General features: G+C 42.0%; 1 protein-coding gene across 1 annotated transcript; it reads right to left on the bottom strand.

Annotated features, from left to right (window-relative positions):
* Nucleotides 1-24156, bottom strand: TNFSF11 (TNF superfamily member 11; the record flags this gene model as incomplete). Its single annotated transcript, XM_082005635.1, has 5 exons — nucleotides 23133-24156; nucleotides 15336-15503; nucleotides 7666-7711; nucleotides 7481-7579; nucleotides 1-422 (listed from the first exon to the last, which is right to left on the bottom strand). Exons 1-5 carry the CDS (start codon nucleotides 23541-23543, stop codon nucleotides 1-3), a joined length of 1146 nt encoding a protein of 381 aa, XP_081861761.1. The 5' UTR covers nucleotides 23544-24156.
* Between the last annotated feature and the right edge of the window lie 3502 nt (nucleotides 24157-27658).

The following is a 27658-nucleotide window of genomic DNA, read 5'->3' as shown; positions in this document are numbered from 1 at the left end:
TCAGTCTAAATCCCTTACTTTAAACGCCCCAAAATAAGTTGCTTCTTGTGATGAATCCAGTAGCAATGGGTTTGATACCTGGATACTTATCATTTCACCAGATTTTAATTTAAAAAACCCTCCTACATTGACAGAATAAAAATGAAATTCGGAATTCCCTGACCAGTATTTGGTGCTTCCTCCCTTCATCAACACATCAGAGCGCCTTATTTTAAGGTTTGTCTTAGTCATATACACCATCAGCTGAAGCCCTCTTTTAGTCAGGTTTCCTGAAGTTTCATGATGTCTAAAACAAATGTTGGCATAAAGGTAGTAAAATCCATCTTGATTAACAATTAGCTTTCCATCGTTGAATGTCATATTTGATAAGTTTGCCTGGCCTTTGTCATGATGCCAGGATGTGAGGTTCACTTTGCGAGTTCCTGAAGAGAGGGGAGGAAAAAAAAAAAATCATTATTTATAAACATGTAACAAAACTCAACATTTAGAAAGCAATCCACGGGTTTTTAGAATCAATAGCAACTACACTTCCATAGGCTAAAGTGAGTATTAGACAATTATGATAAAAATTCATAAGAAATTTCCTTTTTTCATCATGTATGTACTGCCATATTTGGCTTGCTATTTATAACTGTCTGCCCTCCCACCAGAACAGCTGCTGGACCATGGTCCAAAACATTTACTTGTCCAATAGTTTATGCTGAGCAATCATGCAACAAGCTCCGTATAGAAATTGTGTTCCACCTAAAACTCTATTCAAGTAACAAATACTTGAGAGGAATTTGAAAGGAAAAGTTACTAATGACAAAACAGCAAATCTTGTTATCAGCCTTTAACCTGTAAGTGTTTGCAAGGAATAACTAAATAAAATCCAAAACCAAGTTATTCCCCAAAGAGAAAGCTTATGAAATCGTCCTATATTTTACGTTCTTGTGACTGTAGTGGTACAAAGACAAACATATCTTCATTTGTGAACACCAAAAAAAATGGGGGAAAAAAATCAGTGCAATTGTGCATCTTTAGTGCACATATTTTATGTTCTTGTGACTGTAGTGGTGCAAAGGCAAACACACCTTCATCTGAGAACACCAAAAAAATGGGGGGAAAAAAATTCCTTCTAACAGGTACAGGTAAGCTTTTCCAGCTCTGCCTGCACAATGGTGGCCTGGTAAACAGGAAGCTGTCCCTTATCTGTTCAGGTGACTGAATGCTCTGTGAACAGAATGAAAAGGAGCTGAGAAACTAGAGATGTTTTGATTAGTTTGTCAGCTCAGCACTGTCACTGAAAGCTAACTTCACATATAGAGGTACAAATGTCCCCCAGGAACTCTGGCCCAAAAGGTACCTCCTGAGTGCTATCACCACCTACCCACACTGTATCATCTCTTTGAGGTTTCAAGTTGGCCAAATCTCAGATGTTTTTTCATGTAGATCCTGGACATTAGGAAAAGGTTCTTTGGACATTAGGAAAAGGTTCTTCATTGAGAGGGTGGTCAGTCACTGGAACAGGCTCCCCAGGGAAGCTGTCACAGCACCAAGACTGTCAGGGTTCAAGGAGCATCTGGACAACACTCTCAGTCATATGGTTTAGTTTTAGGCAGTCCTGCGAGGAGCAGGGAGTTGGACTCAATGATCCTTACAGGTCCTTCCAAGATATTCTATGATTCTACTGTTGAGGTTGTGCTAAGAGATTGCCTGGCAGGAGGTCAGATAGGCATTGAGAGACAGTACGTGAGTCTTCCTTCCAAACCTGGTCACATTTGACACTTCAGTTTGGTTTTGGTGGCACCGTGTTAAGCAGCAGCCTGCAACACCAGCCCAGACAGCACTGCTACTGCAGCATGTGTATTATGTAGAGGTTTATCACAGTATTTTCTGTTGAGGAGGAGGGCCTGCCGCACATATCCCACAGTCACTTCCACCTCTTCAGCTTCACACCATCCCATTATAGCACCCACCTCATCTCACAGCCTCTGCCTGCAAAAACAGAGGCATAGGCAACAGTGGAAGATCCAGCCAAGGCCCATGGGCATGCCCACACAGAGGAAACACCACTGTCCTGAGAAAGCCATGCAGGCCCTGACCCTTCCTGATATGCACAAGCCACTAACACTCTACCATTTATACAGTGTAATACACAGGACATAACACAATGGATGAGTTGGCCAACTTGTCCTCCTAACCACTAGCAATTTTCAGCACACAAAACTAACTCCACTTGCTCCCTCTCAGGTACCCACAGCAGCGGGTCCACACAGGCATCAGAAGACCTCACACCTTAGGCTCCCAGTGCATGTAAATGCCTGCTTGGAATATTCAGTACCTTATTTTCCCAACATCAAACCAAAACAATCTATTCCCACCAAAATTTCCATGCCGTATGGCAGGGCCCAGTGCCCTCTCCTCCAAGCATGTATCGAGGCATGACCCAGAACCACCAGTGCTCACAAGCATGCTGAGGAAAAGTCCCAGGTATATTTAACTAGTTAAAAAGATGCCTCCTGGATTTGTTTGTGCAGAAAGACATGCAGGGACAGGGGAACTGAGAGCTATGAGTCTTCCCTAACTGCCAAGGGCAAGCAACTTCTGCATGTGAGAGGAATACTTTAACAGTAATCCAGAACAAAAAGCTTCTGGCATTCTTCCACAAAGACTCGAGCAAAACCCAGGCTTTCAAAGGCAGATCATAAATACTTGCTCCCTATGGCTCCAGTACAGCCAGGTAGAAATTATAAAAACAAAATCATATAGAGATGTGTCTTCTCTGCAATGCCTCAAAAAAACTTCTGAAAACCATCAATTAATTGGAAGCAAAACTAAGTTCTTAAGTCTCTTAGTCTGGAATTACTCACCTGCAAGAGATTCTGAGATAGAGATACCAGAGTACATGTCTGAAGCACTGGGGATAGCTGAGGATGTTGTAGAACTTCTTGTGCACAGTGTTAAGTCTGGCCAAAATATTGCCCCAAGTAGGCTGGGCTACCTTCAGCATTAGGAGGATAGGCAAGAAATCACCGCTTGGACGGAACATCAGAGATTTGGGACAGGAATGTATCCATGGGACAGGGCAGAAGGCATGCTGGCATGCTGTGACTGACTGGTGGCACACTGGGTAGTTGCTAGGCAGATTTTATTTACCTGGCAAGTAAACTTTTTAGTTGCCAGTCTTAATCAAGTAGCAATTTTGAAGAAATCCTTACTGGGAATATATGCTTCTCTGCTGAAGAAGGGGGAAGAGAAAACAGGTGCCACAGTTGCTTGTAAGTGAGATGCTGAGAGGGGCTCTGGGTGAAGTTTGTTCACACTGTTTTGATGTTGAGGGGAATATGCATCATTCATCCATGGTCAGGTAGAGGGACAGGCCAAGAGATGATGGAAGATGAACCTATCTGTTTTGAGCAGGGGATTAGCCTACATAGCTTCTGGAATTCCCTTCCAATCTAAATCATAAAGCTATGATTGTATTAACTGAGGCGGATGGGCATTTTGCCACAAATCAGAGCTTCAGAAGAGGCATGCCACAACCAGCACAGCACAAAGATGCATTGGTAGAAGGTATGCCATGCAACCTTTAATGGAAGGAGCTAGCAGGCTCTCAGCACTTCTGGTGGTAATACACACAAATCTGGAGACACCAAAACAATCAGTACCCCAAAACACAGGCAGAGGAGAAAACTGGAGCATAAAACTGCCAAATCATTTGTCCATATATCAGAAACTGAAACATGACCCAAGCCATGGGACAGTCAGAAATGCTGCAATACATTATCTTCTGTGATAAAATTTACTACGGAGCCATGAAAAAAAAAAAGCACAAGGTAAGTCATGTTGACAGAGAAGGAAGAGGTCAGAGATAGTAAGATAACCTTCCAGACATGGTAAAAAGCATTTTTTAAAAAGTCAAGATAATACACTTTTTTTTTCCTGGTAACTGAAGACAAATCAAAACAGTGTCTTGGACATTTGTGAGCAAGAACTAAGACTAACAGAAATGAGTTTCAATAAAACTAATTACTAAGAAGGAAGATGATGGGAGGGTAACAGAAGAGAAAGTAGCCCTGTATTGACAGTATGTTTGCATCCAAGTAGCTTTCAGGTATAAATAAAGCCTGAGGGAAGGACCAAGGTACTGTTTGCTCTGAAAAAACTTTTTGGAGGCAAAGGGCAGCTAAGCCAAACCTGTAGTTGTAAACAGCTCAGAATACTACAACATTTCCTTAGGCAGCTAAAGGTATCAATTCACATCCCAAACAATATATTTAACATTTGCATTTTTTTCTGTTTGTGATTTTCTCCTTTAAACTGTGACTAATTTCTGTAATCAATTTATAAACCAAAATTCACTGTTTTCATTTAAAACCTAGGTAGCATTTATAGTGAGCTCTGGTAAAAAGCAACCAGCAAGCATCCAGCTTTAACCTAAGGCAGCAAACCTAAAAAATACACACAGCAAGCCAAACCACTACGGTTTCTGCAGCCAAATGATGGGTGGGGACACCCAGATCTGGGAAGGGTTATTTTCCCCCTCCTTCACACTCCCCTCAGCTGCAAAAGTCCATTTGGGGCTTGATATTATTGTGAAACAGGTAAAAGGAAAATGTTCCTCAGAGACACTGCTTGTTCAGTGGCAAACTACTTAAAATAAAATCCTGTTTGACAGTGATGAAACACGGGTTTTTTTTCCTGACTTGTTTATTTGGGGTCAGAGTGATGACAGTAGAGAACCTTAAAATACTAAGAAAAGATCTGTCCAGACTCATGGATGGCACAAAACAATTTAGAAGGATTTCAGACACGTAGGGTAAGGAATCACAGGAAGAAAACAGAAATTGCCATTTGCAGTCAGAGGAAACAGGATGGGAGAGAAAATCTCCTGGGTTTTTTGCCTGGTTGATCCTCAGGCAAACTCTTCATCCTTCATGCCTGTCATTAACCTCTATGCTACCCAGCCAAGTGGGTTCTGCCTCATACCAGTAAGCATGATAAAGTGCCTCACAACCCGTAGGTTCAGGGTTCTAGCTATCCGTAAGGATGCAGTCCCTCACTGCTGCAACGCCCACAAGGACCACAGAAACTGTGCTCATGATTAACATCCTAGCAATGCTCTTCCAAAAAGAGGCAGAAGCCATTATGTGCCAGATCAGGAGGGAGTATGTCCAACTAATCACATTGGTAAGGAGCTGATCTGCTCCAAGGAGAAACAAAGCAGCTTGTTGTCACAGGCATTGTATTTCTGAGAGTTCTCGCAGTCTGTGCTATTAAAAAAAAAAGTGAAGAGAGCAAGAAAGAGCAATGCCTCCCTTGCCATTCTGCTACATCACTCCCTGGAAGGTTAATGCAGTGATGCACAGCAGTAAAAATTATAGGCTTCTAGCCCTGATAAAAATACAGTTTACAGCAACATCTAGGTAGTCAGCAAATAAAATCCCCACAGGAAAAGGTGGATTTAACAAAGTCTGACACTGACACACTCCACTTCTGTAGATTTAAGTGATCTGTCTTTATGATTAGCAAATTAATTGAATCCTTCCAAAGACAAAATGCTAAGACAAGTTTACTGATACTGCATCTTCTACTGCTGACTTATGTCAAAAGCCAAAATCTGACTGAAATAGAAGCTTGTCAGGAGGCATTTGAGCTAATAAGAAAGCTTGTAGAAGTTCTGACTGCCATCTCACAAGCTCCTTAAGCTCTCTGCTTATAAAGCTCTGCATCTTGGCAATGCCAATGCACTTGAAGGGAGAAAGAATCCTATCCCTTCAGGCAAGAAGCTAACCCCTTGTGTACAGGAGTGCTTTGTCTTTCAATAGAGCAAGGTAGTATTATGCAGGCTGCTGCAATCACAGATTTCAAGCCTCAACACAGCATTCTCCTTCGGTTTGGCTATATGAAAACAGAAAAGCAATGCACATCGCTTAATTAACAAGGAGTTCAGGACTGCGGAACATACACCTTTTCAGAGGAAGACAACAGTGGTGATCAATGCCCCATCCTATTTTGAGATGCTCTGTCTGATAGCTTCAGAATAAACTGGTTGACTTTACCACACCAGTGATGATTGTTGTGTTGAGAATACAGAGAGAAAAATCTCAACTGACAGCGCCCCAGGGCAAAAAAGGAAACAGCACTAGGTTATCTTAAAACTGTAGGAATTAATCTTTTCCTCTAGAGTGTTCCAAGGCAGACTCATGTCTTGTTCCCTCATATTGTACTAGCGAGGATATTCCCAAAGCCATCCAAAGATACCTGGTGCGTGGGGAATAAGAGCTCTGGCAAGGTAAAAGAATGCCATCCTCTTACCACAGGGGCAGATAAAAGCAACAGAAACATTTTTTTTTTCCCCCTACTCAGTCGCTCAGAAACATACTGCATCCAAGTCAACACACTGACCAGAAATCCTGTTGCTCAGAGTACAATGCTATGATCTTTGATCTTCCTGCTACTGCACTAGATGTATGCAGACAGATCCTTGTAAAGCTTTGGCATGTCTGAACATCAGGAAGGCCCTGGGAGTCTTGATGTGAAAAAGTCTATACCAGCCCTGCAACGCAGTAATGAATGGAATATGACAAAACCTTTTCAACAAGCCATTAGGAGAAGGAATCACGTGCTATAAATTCAGCCCTATGCTATGGGAGTGCAACGTACCCACAGAGGGCAGGGAACTGGCAAGCAAGTTGTAATAAGGACACTGGGACTGCAGTTCTAGGTTTTCAACACATCAAAATGAAAGATGTGCTTTCTTTATAGCGAGTTCTTACACTGATGGGCACCTGATGTGTGTGTGTTGTGTATTCATGTAAGATTCTCAGCTTCCAGATCCACCATGAAGACAAATGCTGTGTCACCTAGTACAGACCCGATTACACTTCAGCACACAAGAGGAGTGTTGCTATGAAGGATTGACTAGGTGGACATAAGACATTCAATTTTACAACACAAAACAACACATTTATTCATCTGACAACAGGGGATAAAAAAAAAATCTTAGACTCAATGGAAGGGAAACACCTTCTAACCTGCATGATCTGGATTCTGGACAATCTTTGTGCTGGTATATCTTTGTGTGTATGTATGCATACATCTGTGTGTGTATATACCTATAGCTGATGTCCAGTGGAAAATAAGAAACTTCAGAGGAGAGCATTCAATGCGTATCTTCATTCCTCACCTGAAGACAGCACAAAGAGGCAGGCCAAGCCCTCAGAGCTTGATCATGAAAACTGGTCATTTGACATGGACGCCATTCAGTACATAACAGACTGATGTAAGACACCTGAAGCAGAGGGGAGCTATCCTCCTGTTAACAATACCCCTGCCTCTGAAATCCTTCAACACAACCAATTCATTCTCATTATCAACAGCCATTTCTGAAACCCCTGTCTGTTGCTGGTATTGCTGGACTGTTTTCATATACTTCACTCTAATACATTTACAGTAGTAGTATACATTGGAAGTATTCACTTAAAACTGAACTCACCAGATGGAATATTCTTATCATCAATAATGAGATGGGCAAAAGGCTGCTTCTCAGGTTTGTTTCTCTTGTACAGATCCATTCCTAATGCCTCCATTGCAGCTAGACATACAAAAAAAAATTGCATTAAGTCAGAAAGATAAGTTTAGTAAAACTAAAATATTTCTTATTCACAAGCCAACACCTACCTTTTTCTGGTCTTTGCGGCACTCTTCCCATGACACGCTGGACTTCCTAAAATGAGAAAGAGCCATTGCTTTGATGTTGTCTTGGTTCTGTAATGTTGTATATTGCAGTTAGTTTGCACAATTACAACACTCTTGAGTGTATGCATATGTGGGTGTTGTTCTATTTACAGTATGTTCAGATGCCTGGCGTATATATTCTCATATTTATATGATGTATAATATGAACACACAGTTTAGCTGCCACAATCAAATTACTCCCTCTATCCAATACATCTGATAAAGGTGGACAGGAACGATGGTGTGTATCATCACTGCACTATTTACTGAAGTAGTAGTGACTGGACATTTACAACCTTTCCTACTTATTGCACTTGGAATATTGCTGTAAGTATAATGGAACAATAACTGCTAAGAATGCATCACATAAAACAAAGGAGTTTATGAATGGGTTTAATCACTTGGGGACAAAAGGTAACGAAAGAGGCAGTTCTACATAAGGACTAGTGTGTAATGACACTAGCAACTAAGGAAAGCCAAGTTCTGAATTTCATTTGTGATGAGGTAGATGATGAGGTAAATGAAAACCTCCACCCCTCTCACTTGACCACTAACAGGGAAGGTTGCAAGACTACAAGGCTTTATACTTAAGGCTCACTTCTAACAAGGTATGCAGGAACTGAAGGACTAAGCATCTTCCACATCTGTACTGGGCCAAATGGACTGGGTGCCAGAGTTTGGAAGTATGCATTCTTCAAAACTGCAGATGGGTTTCATTCGTATTAAAATTCATGTTACGCAGAATCAAGAACAGCACAAGTAACAGACATCAAGCACCACAAAAAGCCTTGCTTTTAATAATCCACACCTGTTTTCTTCTTGAGAAAACATACAAACAGCAGTTTTCAAAAAACTAAGCAGCCTGTTCTTATTATAAGCCTCGACTGAGTCTTGGAAATATTAATACATCATCAATGATAGACAGTGGGATCAAGTGCACCCTCAGCAAGTTTGCAAATGACACCAAGCTGAGTGGTGCAGTTGACACACCTGAGGGATGGGATGCCATCCAGAAGGACCTAGACAAGCTGGAGGAATGGGCCTGTGTGAATCTCATGAGGTTCCACAAGGTCAAGTGCAGGGTCCTGCCCCTGGGTCAAGCCAACCCCTGGTATGAATACCGGCTGGGGGATGAAGGGATTGAAAGCAGCCCTGGCAAGAAGGACTTGGGGGTACTGGTGGATGAAAAGCTGGACATGAGCCAGCAGTGTGTGCTCACAGCCCAGAAGGCCAACCGTATCCTGGGCTGCATCCAAAGAAACATGGCCAGCAGGTTGAGGGAGGGGATTCTGCACCTCTACTCTGCTCTGGTGAGACCCCAGCTGGAGTCCTGCATCCAGCTCTGGAGCTCTCAGCACAGGAAAGACATGGACCTGTTGGAGCAGGTCCAGAGGAGGGCCACAAAAATCATCAGTGGGATTCAACACCTCTTCTCTATGAGGAAAGGCTGAGATACTTGGGGTTGTTAAGCTTGGAGAAGAGAAGGCTCCTCGGGAAACCTTATTGCAGCCTTTCAGTTCTTAAAGAAGCCTTACAAGAAAGATGGGGACAGGCATTTTAGCAGGGTCTGTAGTGACAGGACAAGGGGTAATGGTTTTAAACTAAAAGAGTGTAGATTTAGACTAGATATAAGGAAGAAATTTTTCCCAATGAGGGTGGTGAATCCCTGGCCCAGGTTGCCCAAGAGAGGTAATAGATGCCCCATAGATCCCTGGGAACATTCAAGGTGAGGATGAATAGGGCTCTGAGCAACGTGATCTAGTTGACGATGTCCCTGCTCATTGCAGGGGTGTTAGACTAGATGATCTTAAAGGTCCCTTCCAACGCAAACTATTCTATGATTCTAATGTTAGGTTCAATCCTCAGTTCTGTCCCCTGCTCCCCCATGATTCTCCATCTCTGCTTCCTAAAAAATACTTGCTATTCAGAATACCTCATAACATGGAGCTGTCAAGAAGATGTTTAGTAAAAGGAAACATTTTGCTGAATATAGCAAATCATATCATCTTTGAAACCTGAGTGGTCCTTTGTTTTGTCTTTATGTCACACACACTCCTGTTCGTCTGATTTAATTCCATGTATATGCAATATGCCTCAGATTTGGCCAGATCAGCAATGTTCCACTTTGCTCTCAATCACTTCAGTGTTTTAGAAGTTGAAATCCTACTTTGAAAACACCTTGAGTCCCGCTTTTATGTAATTTTGCAGCCACAGTGAAATTTGTAACACCTTAGCTGGTACATTTATTACTCTCACTTTCCCCTTTCAGTATGTGTTTAAATGTTAAACCAAAATGAAAAGCCACAGCAGTATGGAAGTTGTAGAATGACTATCAAAGCATAATACTTCAGCAGAGAGATGCTGATTTTGTAGATAAGAAACATTAAGATGCTTTCTGCTGTAGAGATGAGAAGAGGAATCACAACTTCAAAAGAAGCAAAACTCATGTCCACCTCCCCCATTTATATTCACTTCCCCTCTCTTATCTTCCTACTTCAGTGTCAGTTCTAGGAGCATGAAAATGAAGCTCAATTCTAGGAGCTGCACACCGGCATCAGCCTCTAGCCACACTTGAGCTCTTTAACTTCATCAGAAGTAGGAAGACAACAAAAAATTGCAAGTACTAGATACTGCAAAAAGTGGCAAAAGCCTCTGAAGAGAACAGGATTTAAGGTGAAAGAGACTGGGAGATGGACAACACTCTCAGAGATTACTCCACCACACCTACTCCCAACCCTTCCCCTAGAAAGGGAAGACTCCTTTGTTTTTTTGCTTTCTTAGTGGAAACTTCTCAGGTGTGGAGTCTGCTTTCATATCCCTTCTTTCTGGGGGATGTGATAATGTCCTTGCCTGGAGAGCCTGCTGGGCAGATCCAAAAAGAGCTATATACATTTTAATCTCCTATTATCTAAACTGGTACTAAGAAAAATCCCGTGGCTGGTAACTGCACAGCCCTTGAAGCCCCTGAACTGGCCAGTTGCTATCCTCCTCTTAACCTACATTCTTCTTAGGAGTACAGAGTTCTGCTTCTGCACTATAGAGTTCTGGTGCTCTAGCTTGAGCAGCTGGATACCTCACCTTCTGAGATGTAGCAGCCTGACTCAGCTCATCTTCCATGCCGAAAGGCTGAGGTCCTCATTAAATGCAGTCTGAGCTGCTTGCTTTCTAACTGTTGGTGGTGCTGTTCATCTGCAACATCACCACTTGGTAAGGAGAACAACTACTCAGGAAGACTTGGGTCCACAGCTCTCCTTGTCCTGATGGTCTGAGCCTACTTTCCTGTTTCCTAGGAGCATCTCTCTCTGACAGGAACACTCTCCTGTACTCCTCTTGAAGCTATGCTACTATGCAATTAAGAATGCAAGTGTCATTACAACCAAAGGGAGATAATAAGCATGAGCCCAACACCAACACACTGAAAAGAGCTAGAGACTGGCTCCTGTTCATTGACTCTTCTGTGTGCTTGTCACTGGATTAGAAGTGGCTAGCCTGTGGCCAGAAAACAAATCCTCCGTCAGCAGAGCTCTCCGAACACTGGACTAGTGTCAAGTTTTTCACTTGATTCTGACCAGCCCCACAAAATTTTGATATTCCTTTCTGTTCTGTTGTCCAGGGTTCCAAAAGGAAGCTGAAATACGTTAACTAGTCCCTAGATTACAGGGATGGAGCTGTGGGCTTCCTCCGGAGGAGTAAGCAGTTCAACACTTTACTTGATATTTTACTTCATGTTTCTACAGTTCCAAAGGGCTGATACACAAACTACCTTAGAAAAACATTTTCGCATGTACTTGCTTCTGACCCAGAAGGACTCAAGGACCTCATTTTTCAGTGGATGTCTGAAGATATCCAGATGTCTAAAGATGGCCTCTCAGTGAGATTATAAATATCCCCTGGTATCCTTACTGCAGGGAATTAAGAGCTAGGATTTTCAAAAATCTCTTAAGTATCAACTGCATTCTTTATCACCTGAATGTCTTTAAGCACCTCATACCTAATCACAATGTACACTACCATTAAGAAAGCAGAAACAGCTCAACAGAACCTGTCACTAAGACACTGCTACAATGGCATGAGAACTGCTGACAAAATATTACCAGTGACTTCTCTTAAGACTGCCACACACAGAGCCATGGGATCTACCAAGCTGTCGAGTTATTTTTTGAAAAACTGTACACAAAAATCTCCCCACTCTGTTAGTCTTACGATAAGCTGCACTTGTATATCTTTGCGTCATTTGCTCACTGCCTACCAAGTCAACTCTGCTGGCCTGTTTCCCACATTCCAACCTGCTTCATACAGTCACTGTTTAAACAACAGACAAGCAGCCAGTCACAAAAATAAAAAATATGTCTTCCTTCATCCAAAAAACCTGAAAAGTTCATTGGGAAGCTGCAAAACTTTCATATTTTAAAAGCTAAAATCATGCTTTAAGTGCCTGGAAAATTGGGAATTGCTCTTTCCTCATCCACAGCAGGCTGCAGGTTTTAACCCTTAGCATCTCAGCATCTTCAAAACAAAAACAACTCTTCCTCTAAGTTACGTCCGATGTTGAGGATGCAGAGACAAGGCTGCATTCGAACCGGTGACGTTTGTGAACAAGCTTTCCTCTCCTTTGGCTTTTACAATATCTCAGTATCTCCTTTGAGCAGCTATAGGTAGCCTTTTGAGGCCAATCAGAAGAGAACCCCTCTGGACATTCATATATTGCATCAGCTGTGATCTTACAGCTCCTTTATGCAGTTGTTTCTTCTACTACCTGAGTCCTTTAAGTCCAGCTAATAGCAGGAAGAAGCATCTGATTATCTTGCTAATCAGGAAGTGAAATAGAAAGTACATGAACCAATATTCATCAGAAGATTTAGAGATCAACCTCTATCCAAATGAGTAGTCTATTGTCTGCAGAAAAAACAAAGGCACGTAAGGTTGTAGGATGGAAACTGAAATTTTAACAACTTACAGCAATTACTTGTAAAACCTTGACTTTCCTCCATAACTATGTGTACTTTAAATGTCTGCTAATTATATAGATCTCTTTAGAAGTGCTGCCCTGGAGGTCTAGCAAAGTACTCTGTTGCCATGTAGGAGACTAGTTTACGCCCGAACTCCCCAAGCTGCTAGAAGCTGGGAGTATTGCCAGGAAAAGTTACTTATGAATTGACCCAAGATATGTTTGCAGTCCTTTCTACTTCAGGCTCATAACAGTCTTCGTAAGAACTGTGGTTAGTGCACCTGGACTGCCAAAAGGTTTTTAGGGTTACAAGCAAAAAAAATTAAGCAAACAGGGTAGGAAAGTATATTATTTGTCTACTTGAAAGTTTATGTGCAATGCTGAAAATGTGCTTTTTACTGAGTAAGCTGTTGCCTAAGCAGTATTTTCATCCTGGAATATGTTAAGAAATTCACCATTTGGTTTTGATTAAAAGAAAATCTTTAATTATTATTTTTTCAGGAGACAAATGTTTCTAGACCTGACCTTGCAGCCCTGCTACACTGGTTTTCGTAAGAGCACTTTCATTTTCAATGTCAATCCCAGCTTTAGATTTAAGCACTAGGTCTACAGGTGTGCAAAAAAACCAGATGAGAACCAGTGCAGTAAGCTAAGAGCTGTAACCAGACCATAAACCTGAGCAAAAGCAAGTTGTCTATTTTCGTTTCCTGAACAGCTTGAATTGTGAAAGACAAAATATTGAAAAATCACAAAACTTAAGTGACTTAAATGGAACACTTTAAAATATCATTTAACATGCTGCCAATTCAAATAAGGATATTGGTTCTTAAAACACACACAGATTTGATTCTCCTTCAGGAAAGTGAAGAAAGCACAAACAATAGGAAACTTCTTTCAAGTCACATTAGCTGCATTGCCACACATAAAGGACTAGCACAACTGAAAGTGAGGTTCAGCTGTATCTCTGCCCTTCATTGTAGCAGAGCTAATGAAAGGCAGAGCTTACAGAACATGATAAAGTATAATTTTGCCTTAACACTGTTTCTTTCACTTCTCTGATATACCAAAAAGATGCAAATGTAGCCCCAGGCAAACATTTTCCTATTTTGCTCTGTGTCATCAATATACAATGACAAAGCATCCAGAATACTGACCCAGCTGCTTAATACATTCTGTTACATTCAAAGAAAATTCAGAGTCTGATTACTTTGGCAAGGAAAATTTTATTGTTCTCAAACTAATGGTCATCAGCCAAAAAAGTTATCCCTACTCACTACTTATCTTGGCCACGGACATTGCAGCATTTAACCTCCATCCAGAATGGCAGGATATGCAGCCTCAACTAAAGCCATTGCCTTTGGTGAGTAATCAGCAGTGAATGACCAGAATACAGGCCTTCCCATTCACTTACTGTAACAAGCTCCTTACTCTGTCATGGGAGCTGCATGAACCAGCAGTCTAGTATCAGCACACAGCACACAGAAGTAGGTGTAGTGTGAGACTGTCTGTAAAATGCTGGAAGATAAAACTAATCCTACAGTTAACCTTTTTTTTTTTTTTAAGCTTTTCAAGGAGGTGGCTAGCAAATGGGACAAGCCATGAACTCCTACGTTTCTTTAAGTTCTGTTCACAAAAAGATCTGTCACCCAGGGTACTCTGTTAAAAGCAAACTTTAGGAGAATTAAAATACCATATAATTAACTCAAGTACAATTCACTTTGTAAAGTGCACATGAGTTCAGCTCAAATCTAATGGAGTCTCTTTTATGAAAAACTGAAGTCTTATGCAGATGTGAAGAAGTAGTAATAGATCTGGTAAGCCAGGAAAACCAAATAGCGTAGCAAATATTCAGCTTTTAAACAGCCCATAATTAGCACTAAACATTGTCATGAACACACAAAGTGATCAAAGGCAGTAAGTGCAGTAAGAGATGATTGTGGCATATATCTGGCTTGCCGACGTTTCTTCATTAGGGCTGACTTCTTTAGCTGACTACTTGTGTTATCTGTATTTGGGAGCAAGCTGTCATTCTCAACTGCTGGGCCAAGACTGCCCGGTTATCATGCTATGGCAAAGTAGCTCTTCTGCCAGTGTGAGAATGGTCTGCACAGAACAAAGAACTAGCAACGTAAGCAGGAAAAAAAAGGAGATACTACTCCTTGTTTTGGGTTGAAGAAAGAGTAAAAAACAAGAGCAAATGTTATCTCCTCTGTCTTTCAGGCAATATTTTGCTTATTGATGATCTTGACGTGGGAGAACCTTGTCAGAAACAAGAGTCAGGAAGATTGCTTTTAAAAAAAAAGTGGAACCGTCCTTTCTTATGAACATCCAAAGTGTTGGCAAAACTATACAAATATTAGAATAAATGACTAGCATTCAGGCCCATCCAAATGACAGAATGGCCAATCAACTAACTGCAATCATACTTTCTCAGTGCAACTTCAAATCTGTCTGTCTTAAGAAAAAATGTGTTTGAATACAGAATTGGTTAACGACTACCAGGCTCATGAGGAAACACAACATGATCTTGGATGCAACTTCAGGTATTATTTAGAAATACCAGAAAGTACTTTCTAGAACTTACCTCCAAATACAGATGTTGGAAAAATTGTTGTAAGTTCAACAGGAGCACAAAATGAAGGAACACAGTCTGTCTGCCACTTACCTTCTGCACAGCTCTTTGGAGAGCCTGTTTCATGCCTCTACATGATTCTGGCATTAACTTCGCTTCTTGATTTTCAAAGGATGTATCATGCAAGTCTGTATTTTCTTGATGTCCAAAAAGTGTTCTGACACAGTGTGCGTGCTCTTTTGAAATTCTAGTAGGGTCCATCTGAAACAAAAATATAAGCACAACCACAGTTTTAAGTGTCTGTCCAGGAGATATTAAGAGCATTTAAATCAGGCAGAATTTTCAACCATCTAAAAGTTTGGCACCTAGCTGAGTTTATTATCTAAATTTTCACTGTAAACAATTAGGAGAAGAAAAAGTTCCCCATATGGAGGTTTATTTCATCCAACAAATGTGAAAGATAGGAGAATGAATTATCTTCTGTAGCTGCCTAGTTCATAGCTTAGATTGGATATCTGACTTTGAAAAATTAAAGATGAATCCCACTCTTACAGTAAAATCAGTAATCCTGAATTACATTTTTTGACACCCAGTGCACTGTCACAATTATTTTAGCAGGCAACATACACAGCCATCCTATCTGTAAAAACTATAGTTTGCAAGATGACACACAAACACCAAGTAGAAGAACTTGGAGAAAGTATGTGCAACATCTAGCACATTTTCATGAGGAGAAACAGAAGAGCAGAAGCCAGTTATCACTGAAAATGTTTTGTGGGCAAGAGATATTGCTGCGTGAAAACAGTCACCAAGTAAGATGGCACAAACTCAGAAAGACCAAAAGGTGATAAAACTGTACCACAAAATAACCCTGCTTCCTGGGACAAAGACTGGTAAATCTAGAATACCTGCAACATACTTTTAGCAATCAGTCTTTGTGATTGAATCAAATATACTTTTAAACTGTAAGTTTAGAATACTTCTGAATTCTATCACGTAGATAAATCGGAAGGATATTCCAAGGAGTAAGATTGTGCCTTGGCAGTTTAATTGCATAAACATTATTTAAACCACTTCACCCTCTCCCCCACACTCCATATACTTTACACTCAAGAGACAGTAACCACTATCTTTCAGAGATGGCCTAAGACTCTCAGCAATTGTTCTCAACTGGTATTTATTCCACTTTTACTTCAGGCTTGAAGAAGGGTTTGTGCACGCAAAACCTTGTCGTATCAGGTGGCCTAATAAAGGTGGTTCTAATAAAGAACATTTACTTATATCTTTCCGCATAAGATGGAGGGAACAATTTTAACTGAGACTTATAAAAGGTAATATATTATTTGTAATCACGATGAGGAAATGCCAAGACATTATGGGTAGTGCCTGACCAGTGTTCAGTTTCCTTTAACATAACACTGAACAAAACAGATCATCCAAAGGATGTTTTGCAGAAGACAAAACAGAATGTGTTATATTATGTGTTCGCACAAACATAAATTCAACTCCCTAACTCAAAAAAGAACCAAGGTAACTTAAAAGCATAATGTTAGGATTACAGAAGTGAATTTCAGTCTACACCAGCCAGGCAGCCATCCAACAGGTAACACACTGCATAGAAACATTTGTTGCTTGGATGGCAACACCAAATGCTGCCTTGTACCATCCTTCTGCTGAAGTGTCCAGATGAGAGCTGTTCACCTGATTCATTCAGACCGATGTCAGCCCTTGTGACCTGGTTTAGCTGTCTCAGTTATGCCTGCAGATCTGGAATGAAACAGGTCAGAAAAGGTTCACCTGAAGATCAGAAGATGCCATGGCTTTGAGCAGAGGGATAGAGATGAGTTACAGAATTGTTTGGAGGCAGTAACATCTTTCAGGGGTGGCCTGACCCAGCAGAATCAAAAAGAAAATCTGTGTATAGCCATTACAGTACTATGAATTAAGCACTAGAAACTAATGAATTCTAAAGTCAGCTTTTTGCAGTGCAGCCCCATTAACTGTTTTAAGCTGATCTAAACCAGCACGTCTGTGCTTTCACCTTCTTCACCACAAAATTTCATTCCTTGGCTCTCAATCTCCTCTTCTAAATCAATAACCTATGAGGAATTTCTGCTGATCTAATTTCCTGGAAGATTAGCACCGTGAAACCAGCTGACTTAGGTATTAGACAAGTATCAGAATCAGTACAGGGACAGGCATAGGAATCAAAGAGCAAGAAAGCAGCACTAGCTTTAATGACTGTAAAACTGCACCCTAAAAACATCTCTCCCACTATGTTCCACTAGTATCCAAAACTCAGCAAATCAACTGTAAACTGGAAGAAAAAGATTGAAGCACAAAATATTTACCAACAGCTGCTAAAAGGCAGTTAATACAGAAGGACCTGGGTTGGAAGGTACCTATGGAGGTCTCCAGCCCAGCTCCCTGTTTGAAGCAGGGCCAACTTATAACTTAGGTCAGGTTGGCAAAGGCCTTGTCTAGACAAGCTTTGTGGAATTTCCATCAATGGAAACTTTCAACCTCTCTAGGCAAACTGTTCTAAAATGTAACCACTTTTATTGTATAAAAACACTGGTTTTGATGTCCAGCTACCGTTGTTCTTGCTGCAATTTATTACCGTCTCTCTTTTTTTCTGGGCACTTATGAAGAGCCTGGCTCCATCTTTAGGTAGCTAAAAAGGGTGATTAGCTTCCCTCACCTTAGTCTGTTCTTCTTCAGGTTCAAAGCATCCAGTTCTCCGTTTCTGATACACGATGGTCTCTACCTGTCAGAATGGACTTCTGCTGAACTCTCTCCAGTTTGCTGATAGGCCTCTGGTACTCAGGGACCCCAAACAGGACCCATTATTCCAGATGTAGCCTCTTACGTTGGGATTGTTAGAGATCTGAGGGAATTAGGGTCTTCAACATGATCAGAATGTCTCTCGCCGCCTCCACACACACCACAGGACAGAAGATAGAAAGCCACAGCAAATAACTGCCAGTAGATACTCATTTTATCAATAATTCTACTTGTGAGAGACTATCACCCCAGTTTTAGATTTATTTAAACACATCTTCTGAAAAGTAGACAATAAAATAGGTTTTACAACACAAAGATCATGAAATTTGTAAAGGCCTGAGTGTCCAGCATGACAAATTATGTGTAGTGTTAGACTTTCAGCTATCACCCACCAGCAATCAGTCAAATCTGTCACACAACACTGTGCTAGAACAGTAACAGCAGATTGTACAGAAGCACTTATTTGGACTATAGTTTATCTGCTGAAGGCTTAAGACAGAAAACCAGCATCTCTGCACCTACAGTTAAAAGATTGAAAGCTTAATGGAAGCACCACAACTGCTAACTTCAGCAACTTAAAGCTGTGCAGCCCATCCTGACAAACTGCAAGTCTCTAGAGATTTAGTGTTTGATAAGGTGAAGCTCTGATGCTGGAACTAGCTAACATACCTGACTGCCCTTACATTTTTCAAAGAATACCTAGTCTTCACCACATTTAACCATGGAAATTAGCTCACTTTTCTGAAAAAGCATTCTCAGAAATCCTGCATCTTCTATCTTTATAAAGAACGTGTACTGAACTGCCATGGCTGTAAACCGGTATTACCGAGCACTGAGACCAAAACTGTGGACAAGAAGTGATGCACAGAAAAACTTTCAAGTTCAAGTGTTTTTAAAAGACTTCTAAAGAGCCAGACAACATACCAGAATGGTCTACAGGAATCAGTTTTGCTAACTTGCAAGGCACAGAAGGTGAGCCTTTGAATAAACAGAGACCTTCAGCATGAAGTCCTAAATATTTAATACCTGGAAGAAACATCAAGATGCAACCAAAAACATCAGAGAAAGCTTTATAACACGTTAAGTAAGCTAAATACCCTAGAGGAATTAACTCATTTAAATAGAAGAGTGTCTAGCTTATTTTTCCGATGTTACTGTTGTGTATACATCCATTGTGTCTGACTTTGGAATCAGATCAGATCTTTCGGTGTCCCTTGATTTTCAGCCTCTCTAATCATTTACTTGCATGTCTGGACTCTTTTCACCTAAATCAGGGCAGCCAAAATGAACTCCAGCGTTGTGGGTGAGAACAGATGAATTTACAGAATTAAGAAACAATTTTCTGATGTTAAAAAGATGGATTTTGATTTTAAAAGATACAATACATTCCAGCCAACTTTACTTATCAAATGTTGCCTCAATTGTGCAATGTTACAGTATCATGCTTTGTACTTACTCCTTACAATAAATGTCTACCATTTATACTTGTACGTATTTTCAAACTTATACCAACTTCCAGATTATCAAATATCACTTTGCACTCCACGATCTTTCTTAACCACCAAGAAGGGTTTCTTCCAGGGTTCCAAAAAGTGCTAATGACCCCCAGCAAGCTGCTTCCTGTTAGCCACTGCTCTAGCACACTCATGAAACTTTAGCTGAAGTCTGAAAGGCGATTGTTTAAAAACATACGTTCACTAAAGTCAGAGCTCCACAGATGCATGAGATGACAATAAAAATCTGTCCTCCAGGTCCCCATTTATCCAAGCATGAATTCTTCAGTGTGGTAGAATACTTAACATCTGTACTGACTTTTTTTTTTAATGGGAAAAAAGGATAAGTCTGGAGTTCCAGGTTAAACTTGCGGGAGTTAGACATCCAGCCCCCACATTTGAATTTGAGCACTTCCAGCTTGTTCCACTGCCCTCCAGTTCAGCCAGTGCTAGACCAAATTGATGCTCTTTTATAATCTAAGTACATTAAGCAAATGGGCCAGAAAGAAAAGTTTAAAAGCAAAGCTTTTGGAGACTATACTTTAGCATTTACCAGTTAAAGTTAAATAAAATCCTTCGCCCTCTCATCTTGTGCTGTGCATGAGTCTCTATCACATGATGATGTCTAGCTGCTCTGAGTATCTAACTAAATTTTCATGGCATTTTCATTGATCATGAGTAAATATTCCTCATGAAGTATAAGCAAATTAAACACTTAAGACCATTACATTTTGTTAGTGTTTAATGACTTGGATTCAGTCCAAGATGGTCCAAAAAGAAAAGCCAGAACATCTTAATGTTTTTACATTTCAGAACACTTTTATGAGAATATTGGTAAAATTTAATTCTTAGCTTTTTCTTTCTTTTTAGATATACCAGCTCATTGTCTCATTTTCATTGTGCTGCATTACTTCTTGGCCACAAACATGTGTTTACCCGTGAAAATCTAGTGTCAGTCTTAGTTATGTGTCTTGTGAAATTCCAAACGGTCAAGCCACAAAATAAACAAAACTCAGGAAAAACCAAAACCTCAACTATTGTCTCAGCTTATATTGTGTCATGATCCAGCCCAAATGATTTTATGCAAATACAGATAAAATGTGTATGGCAAAACTGAGTCAGAGTTTACTCACCCTCTTGAATAGACTTATAAAGAGCTTATAAATGTATAATTTCTTAGTATCAGCTTATACAGTCAAATCTTGCTAATTCACATTTGGCTAAATCACCAACCAAACAATTCAAATATTTTGATGCACAGCTTCCACTATTAAATTCTCATTATTTTAACAAAATACACCACAATATTTAAGTTCTATTATTAAAATACAAATTTAGATAGCTGAAATTTGTACTGAAAAGTACAAATTGAGATAGCTTTATATAGCTGAAATTTGACAGCAATCTTTTTCAAAAGAAGGAGGTTGGATCATGTCCCATACAAATGAAATAATTTCCAAGACAGATAAATAAGACTTAACTTCTGCAGGACCTACTGTATTGTTCCATCTATCTTATTTCATAATATGAAATTGGTGAACAAATATGGATTAGCCTATCTTATTATTGTGAATTATGTACTTACTTCAAAAGTACACTTATTCTATTTTTCAGTGATGGCAACGAAGACATTTTCTCCATTAGAACTTTTTCAGGCAACGACTTCAGCCAAGTCTACATCTAGCTACATCATCTCTTTTAGATATTTTGGAAGTTCAAGTTTACAAAAGGACTCCATCCAACAGCATTACTCCAAATCTACAGGAACAAGAAACTGGCAAGAGAATTAAGCTGCCAAATGGAGAATTACACCCGCACTATGTAATTTTTTAAATCAAGGAAGCAGAAGAAAAATAGTCATTATGGTAAGAAAGCTCTTTTTACCCTTCGTTAGGCATGGGTGAAGCACTGACATGAACCTACCAGAAAGAGTCCTTAATAGGGGGGAGGGGGAGAAGGTAAAGAGAATGAAAAAATAAGGTTTTCAAAACATATACTTTGATTAGTTGTTTTGATTACAATGGTTCTCTAGCCTATTAATCAATGTATAGCTGCGCATTTCTATCAGCTGTGTTTTGACAAAGAAGTCTTTTCAAGTTCATGCAGATCTACAGTGAAAAACTTTTCTCTGCCACAAGCTGAAGTAGGCATTAATTCATTTCACTGTCAAGCAAACAAGTAGCTTCAAGCTACTTTACAATGAGTCCCAGAAACTAAATGTCACTCTTCTGAAGCGTATAGAATATGATTAACTAAGTACTGTACTGCTGTTCCATTTCATTTTTTGTAAAAATGGTAAATGCAAAGCCATTGTTGGTAAGAAAATACAAATTGGTCTGCATAATAAATGATCAGCGGCGTTACTGTATACTTGATAGTCATTCATCTGTTTAAGTGGGTATACATTTGTGCAACATCTGGTTTCAGAGTGCACTTTGTTAAGAAATCCAGTCTGCTACATCAAGATCAAGCACATATACCTAGAAAGTAAACCGAAAGAAACAGGTTTCCACTCCCCACTGACTTCAAATGAAAAGTACACACAACAGACATGCCGCTTCCATGAAGGCAGAGACACCCGCTAGTAACGGAACTAATTAGCATCCGACAAAAAAGCCGAGCAGAAAGCTAACACCTAGCCCTGAGAATCAACCAGCCGGCAGCCCCCCACTTCCTCTGAGAGGGCTCAGCCGTGCGGGGTAAGAGACACAGCAGCGGGTGAATCCAGCGTGCCGTTTCCAAGAAGTGGGCTCCTCTTCTCTCCGAAAGCCTAACGGCTCGTCACCTCATCTCCTCCCCGTGCTCCTTTCTGCGCGCACCGCTGCCTCTTCTGAAGCATCCCCGGCCAGGCTTGCGGCCTGGTGGGCGAGGGGCAGCTCTCTCTCAGAATCGAGCTTCTGAACTAGAGCGGGCACCTCTGGCCGATGCCCGCGAACACACAAACCCCGCTCCGCATTGCCCCTGCGCAGTCTAAAGGACAAACGATCCCCAGTGGTATTGTGTGGTGGGTTTTTTCCCCCCTTAAAGGCATTTCTCTTGCTGGTGAAACATTTATGGCCGCCAAAAACCTCAGCCATGTCAAACCGCTCTCTGGTAAATACCTGAAAGCTGATCATTAAAAAAACAAAGCTCCTCAAGACTTCAGGTGAAGGATCATTAAAGCTGCTTTCCCCAGTCAGGAACCCCTCCTGTCCGACCTCGCTGAGAAACCCTGTACCCCAATACGCGGCCGGAGCACCACCTACAACGCCTCAGGCTGAGCCTCTCCAGCGACCAGGGCACAGCGCAGGCCGGGCAGGGCCCGGGAGGCCTCCAGCCCGACCCCTTCTCAAAGCTGGGCCAACTTCAGAGCCAGAAGAAGTTGTTCTCTGCCTTTTTTTTTTTTTTTTTTTTTTTTAATGCATCTCCTTAATCGCGCCAACGCGAGGAGCTTCCTCCCTTCCGAAAGGAGTGAGGGTGCGAGGCGGTCGCTCCCGCCCTTGCCCGGCCGCTCCCTCACAGCGCGGCAGCCGGCGCCCGACGCCCGCCGCGTAGGCGGGAAGGGGTCGCGCCGACCCCCTCTCACCCTCAACCACGCCGCCGTCCTCCGGGCGCCAGCAAAGGCGTCGCTTACCTGAGCTCGGAAATAGAGGAAGAGGGCAACGCTGCAGACCACCTGCCCCAGCCCCAGGAGGACGAGGGCGGCGAGGAGGGAGCGGGAGGCGGGCGGCGGGTGCGGGTGGGCCGGCAGCGGCGGCGGCGGCGGCGGCGGCGGGGCGCTCTCGTGGGCGGCGCCGCTGCCCAGCTCCTCCGAGCCGCGTAAGTACTTAGTGTAGTCTCGGCTGGCGCGCCGCATCGCGCCGCGGGCAGCTCCGCTCCGCTCGGACGGCTCCACAGGCGGCCAGCGGCTCCGCGGACCTCCCCAACCTCGGCAAAACAACCCCGCCGCCCCGGCCGGGTACCTCTTATAAACTGGGCGGCCAATCAGCCCCGGGCGGCGTGTCTCTTGCCACCACCACCCCCCCGCCACCGCCGCCACACACATCACCACCGCCCCCTCCTCGCCTCCCTCTCCCCGAGCAGAGACCGGCCCCCGCCGGCCCGCGGCCGGAGGGTCGGGCCGCGCCGCGCCGGGTCGGGCCCGCCCCTGCCCCCGGAGCCCCGGCCTCCACCGCCGGGCCAGTCGCCCAGCGATTGCGGTCGGCTCTGCTCCTCCTCGCGGAGCGAAACTTTTCGCCTCCCCTCCACCATGAGTGAACAAAGTACAGGCAGCCCCGCGCCGGACGGCTCCTGCCGGCCGCCCTCCCCGTGCCGCCGCTCAGGTTTGTGATGCACCCTGCAGCTGAGGCCTCTCAGCCCCTGGTCACGTCTGGGGCATCCCTGTCCCCCAAATCCTGGGGTGCTCGGAAGCGGCACGCACTGCGGATAGGCTGTCTTGGGTCATCCCTTGGCCGCTTTGGTGGGTCCAGGTCCTCAGGGGACCAAAGGCCTGTCGACCTCTCTATGTCTTAACCAACTCCTCACTCAGGCCAGGCTAAAATGAGCACAAACGGTGTTGACTTGCGCTGTGCAAAACAGGCAACACGGTTCAGAGTCCTTTTAAAGGGCTGGGGTAAAGAAATGGCAGAAAGCTGTGCTGGCAACCAGAGCCTTTGCAGCCCGTCTGCTACGGAGGCATTTCCAAACGCTTGGTTAGGAACAGCACCTTCCTGCGCTTCTTACACTTCGACTTGTATTCAATACTGAAACCTCTTCCTCGTAAAGTCATGCTACAGTTTGTAGGCACTTTCTTCCTCATGGTCCTCTGGGGGTCCCATTCAGGTCAAGTCTCCTCTTCATATACTTTGTCATTTAGGGTTTGTCTGTTTAAGTCTTTCCTCCCTCTGGACTTTCATTCATTAGTTTATCTACTTCTGGAAGATGTGACTATCTCTTTGGTAGATCCATCTTATGTGCGTGACTAGTCCACTTTGTGGAAAGCAATCCGCATCCTAAATCCTATAAAAGTGTTTGTTGCAAAGGCAGTGCAGGTGTACTAGGTCTGCAGCCCTGTAAAATTCAGTGGGGAAATGGTCCAGACATAAAAGAAAGCACTTTGGGGTCTGTCTCAGGCTTTGAAGGACATGGGAGAATGACACAGATCCATGGAGGTCATTTGGACTGTAGAAAAACAGTCTAATTTTTGACTCTCGATACATGACAGAATATCCTGTTTAGGTCTGCCTAAGCTAAGAAACTGAGAAACTTTACCTCCCAAAGAGGTTGACTGAACCAGACATGATTACCTGCTCCAGCAAATTAAAGGAAACTGTCTGAAATACACCAAACCACCATGCAACAAATTACTATCAAAATAAGCTGATATCATTTAACACTGGACCCAAATAGAGCAATAACAATTACTTCACCAACAATGAGACACATCTGAGAAATGATGATGAGAGCACCTGCTTCCCAACATCACCCACCAGGAAGTCATGGAGCAATACCCCAACCTTGAATGCCTACCCCTATCTCTTCTTTCCAAATGCTTACATTTATGCTCGGAAACGTTGGTCGCATTGTGGTCTGTAGAGAATTTGAGGAACTGTTTCTCTAAGAGTGTCTCAACTTTTCTGAAAACAAAATGAAGGTAAACTAGCCACCATGCCCTGTAAACTAACTGTGAAAATAATGTCACATTATACTCAGTTGGACACCCCTGAATGAATTTTACATTGGTCTACAGTAACAATTTTTTCAGGAGAGGAATAACAGTGAAATAATTTTTTGAAATATACAACTGTTTTTTTAAGAGTCTACATAGTTTTAAAATCCAGTCACCAATTAGTTATTAAACAACTGATAAAGGAGAAGTTAGGATAACATCAGTGATGCTAGAAGATGAGTTTTGATGCTTTCATGTGAGAAGGAACTCTGCTCTTTTCACCTTGGAGCTCAAATCTAGCTCAAATTCTTAATGAAGAAGCAAAAAATTGTGTAAACTCTTCTTTTGCTACCTTAAGACTTTAATGTGCTCTTCTAGATCCTTACAACAGGAAACCCAAGGAGACTTTCACTGAAGAGCTATGAGAATCTGCAGACACCGTCTTTAAACACTTTATTATATATGAAAGCAGCTTTCTCCAGAAAGACATGCTTCCTTCAGGATCACTGCTTCATAAATTATCTTCTTACTGGCACCATCTTTAGTATTATCAACACTGTGCCACACCAGGGAAGCATTACGCCTGACCTGAACGCCTAAGTGATACCAGCCTTCTAACTGACATCTTCTATATATCAACCCCATCTATTTAATCTTCATCCACAACAATTTCATCCTCACCAAACCACAGATGCAACTACAAGCATCCGGATACTTGTATCCAATAACCAGGATATCAGGCTTTTCAGGAGTCACCTCGAGAAAAAGCCTTTAACCTTCCCACCAAACCAGCGTGGGTTCCTAGGATATACTAGGATACATAGATGACATCTGGACTGAAAACTTGGATTCCCTCATTGATTTCTACCACAAATTCAGCAACCAGAAATGTCCATCAAACTATCTCTGGAAAACTTACATCAGCATCAACTTTCTAGACACCAAGGTCAACATAAAAAATAGCAACCTTCAAACTACCATATGCAGAAAATCCACAGACCAACACACCTCCTTCCACAAACCATCATCTACCCAAAACACACTAGAAAAACTGATATACAACCAGCCCACAGGCATCACCTCATTTGCTCTGAGGAGAACATTCATGACATGCCCTCACAAAGCTACAGATGATGTTCATCCAACAGCAAGACTCCTCTAGGATCACATATTTGAAGAAGCCACCTAAACCTTGTACAAACTTACTACAATACAGAGACAAAATCCCCCACTGGGTATCACATACCATAATATGCAAGAAATATATACTGGTACATGTTTAAAATGGCAATTTATTTTGGAAGAAAATCATACCTTGAAATGATTTATCCACTCCTCCTTCCCTTCAGGCGACACTCATCATCACTAGCTGAGAGCAAATTTCCAGCAGACCAACATATGCTGGCTAGAATCAGATAGCTCAAGAAAATCAAATCCAAATCTTGCCACAACCCTCACAATAAATGCCTGCTACACTAGAACCACCAAAATCCACAGAACCTACATATGCATGTCCTGAAATGTCATAGGCATCACACGATGCATTCACTGCTTTTAGGGAACAATGTGGGTGAAACCCACCAACCACCATGTGCTACCTAATTCAGAAAGAACAGCAGCACCCAGTTACCAGCTGGAAAATTATATTCCCAGAACAACTACTCCATCTCTAATCTTGCAATCCTGACACTGCAAGATCAAAGGTGGGTCAGAAAACTGAAATGTATAACTCTATCAGATACCAAACACCATATCAGATGGATTCGAGACAGACCTCTGAGTTTCCCCACATCTCAAGTCTTGCAGATCTTCGATTGGAATTGCTACTTCCTCTGATCATTTAGCTTTTGTTGCCTCTTATACTCTTAGCAGGGTCAGGATCACTCTCTGCTCTGAAAATAGCAAATTGTTTCCTCTCAATTGTCTGACTGATTAGAACAATTGCATGCAATTCAGAGCAAATTAACTACAATTACCTTCATGTTCGCTCTATGTTTTGGACCCAAAGAGTAGTTCATCTACCTGAAAATGAATCTGCTTTATCTAATACCTGCTGTACCCAACTGTATCCGTTGGCCTAATGAAAGAACTCTTCCTAAAAAACATGGCTTGCTTTGGATTGTATGAGGACTAATGACGGAGGTAACGGTTCCTGTGGACAAAGCCCTGGCTCTATAGGGTGCACTCTTGGCCCCTGAGCAGAATATAGCTCTTTGTGCTGTTGTCTACAAAATGTTTGTATTGCAGGAGATGATCATGAATGCACTACCTGTTGTGATAAGACTGCATAACTGCTAAGATTTTTTCATCATTTTGCTTTGAAGCAAAACAGGAAACATAGTGTTTACATAAAAGGCTGTGTTGAAAGTTGCTTCTCATTGCAAAGTTGATTCTCATTGCAAAGTTGAAAGTCTTGACAAATCTGAAAATGTTAAAGAGCAGCAAGCCTGCAGGTCAAAGTAAAACATTAGAAAAAAAAAAAGTCCTTTTTAATTTTCTTTTGTTCTCTTTCA

Source organism: Phaethon aethereus (genome assembly GCF_964289735.1).
Source record: "Phaethon aethereus genome assembly, chromosome: 1".
Lineage (NCBI taxonomy): Eukaryota > Metazoa > Chordata > Aves > Phaethontiformes > Phaethontidae > Phaethon > Phaethon aethereus.
The sequence above is the reverse complement of the archived record's forward strand: the minus strand, read 5'-3'. Positions and strand labels throughout refer to the sequence as shown.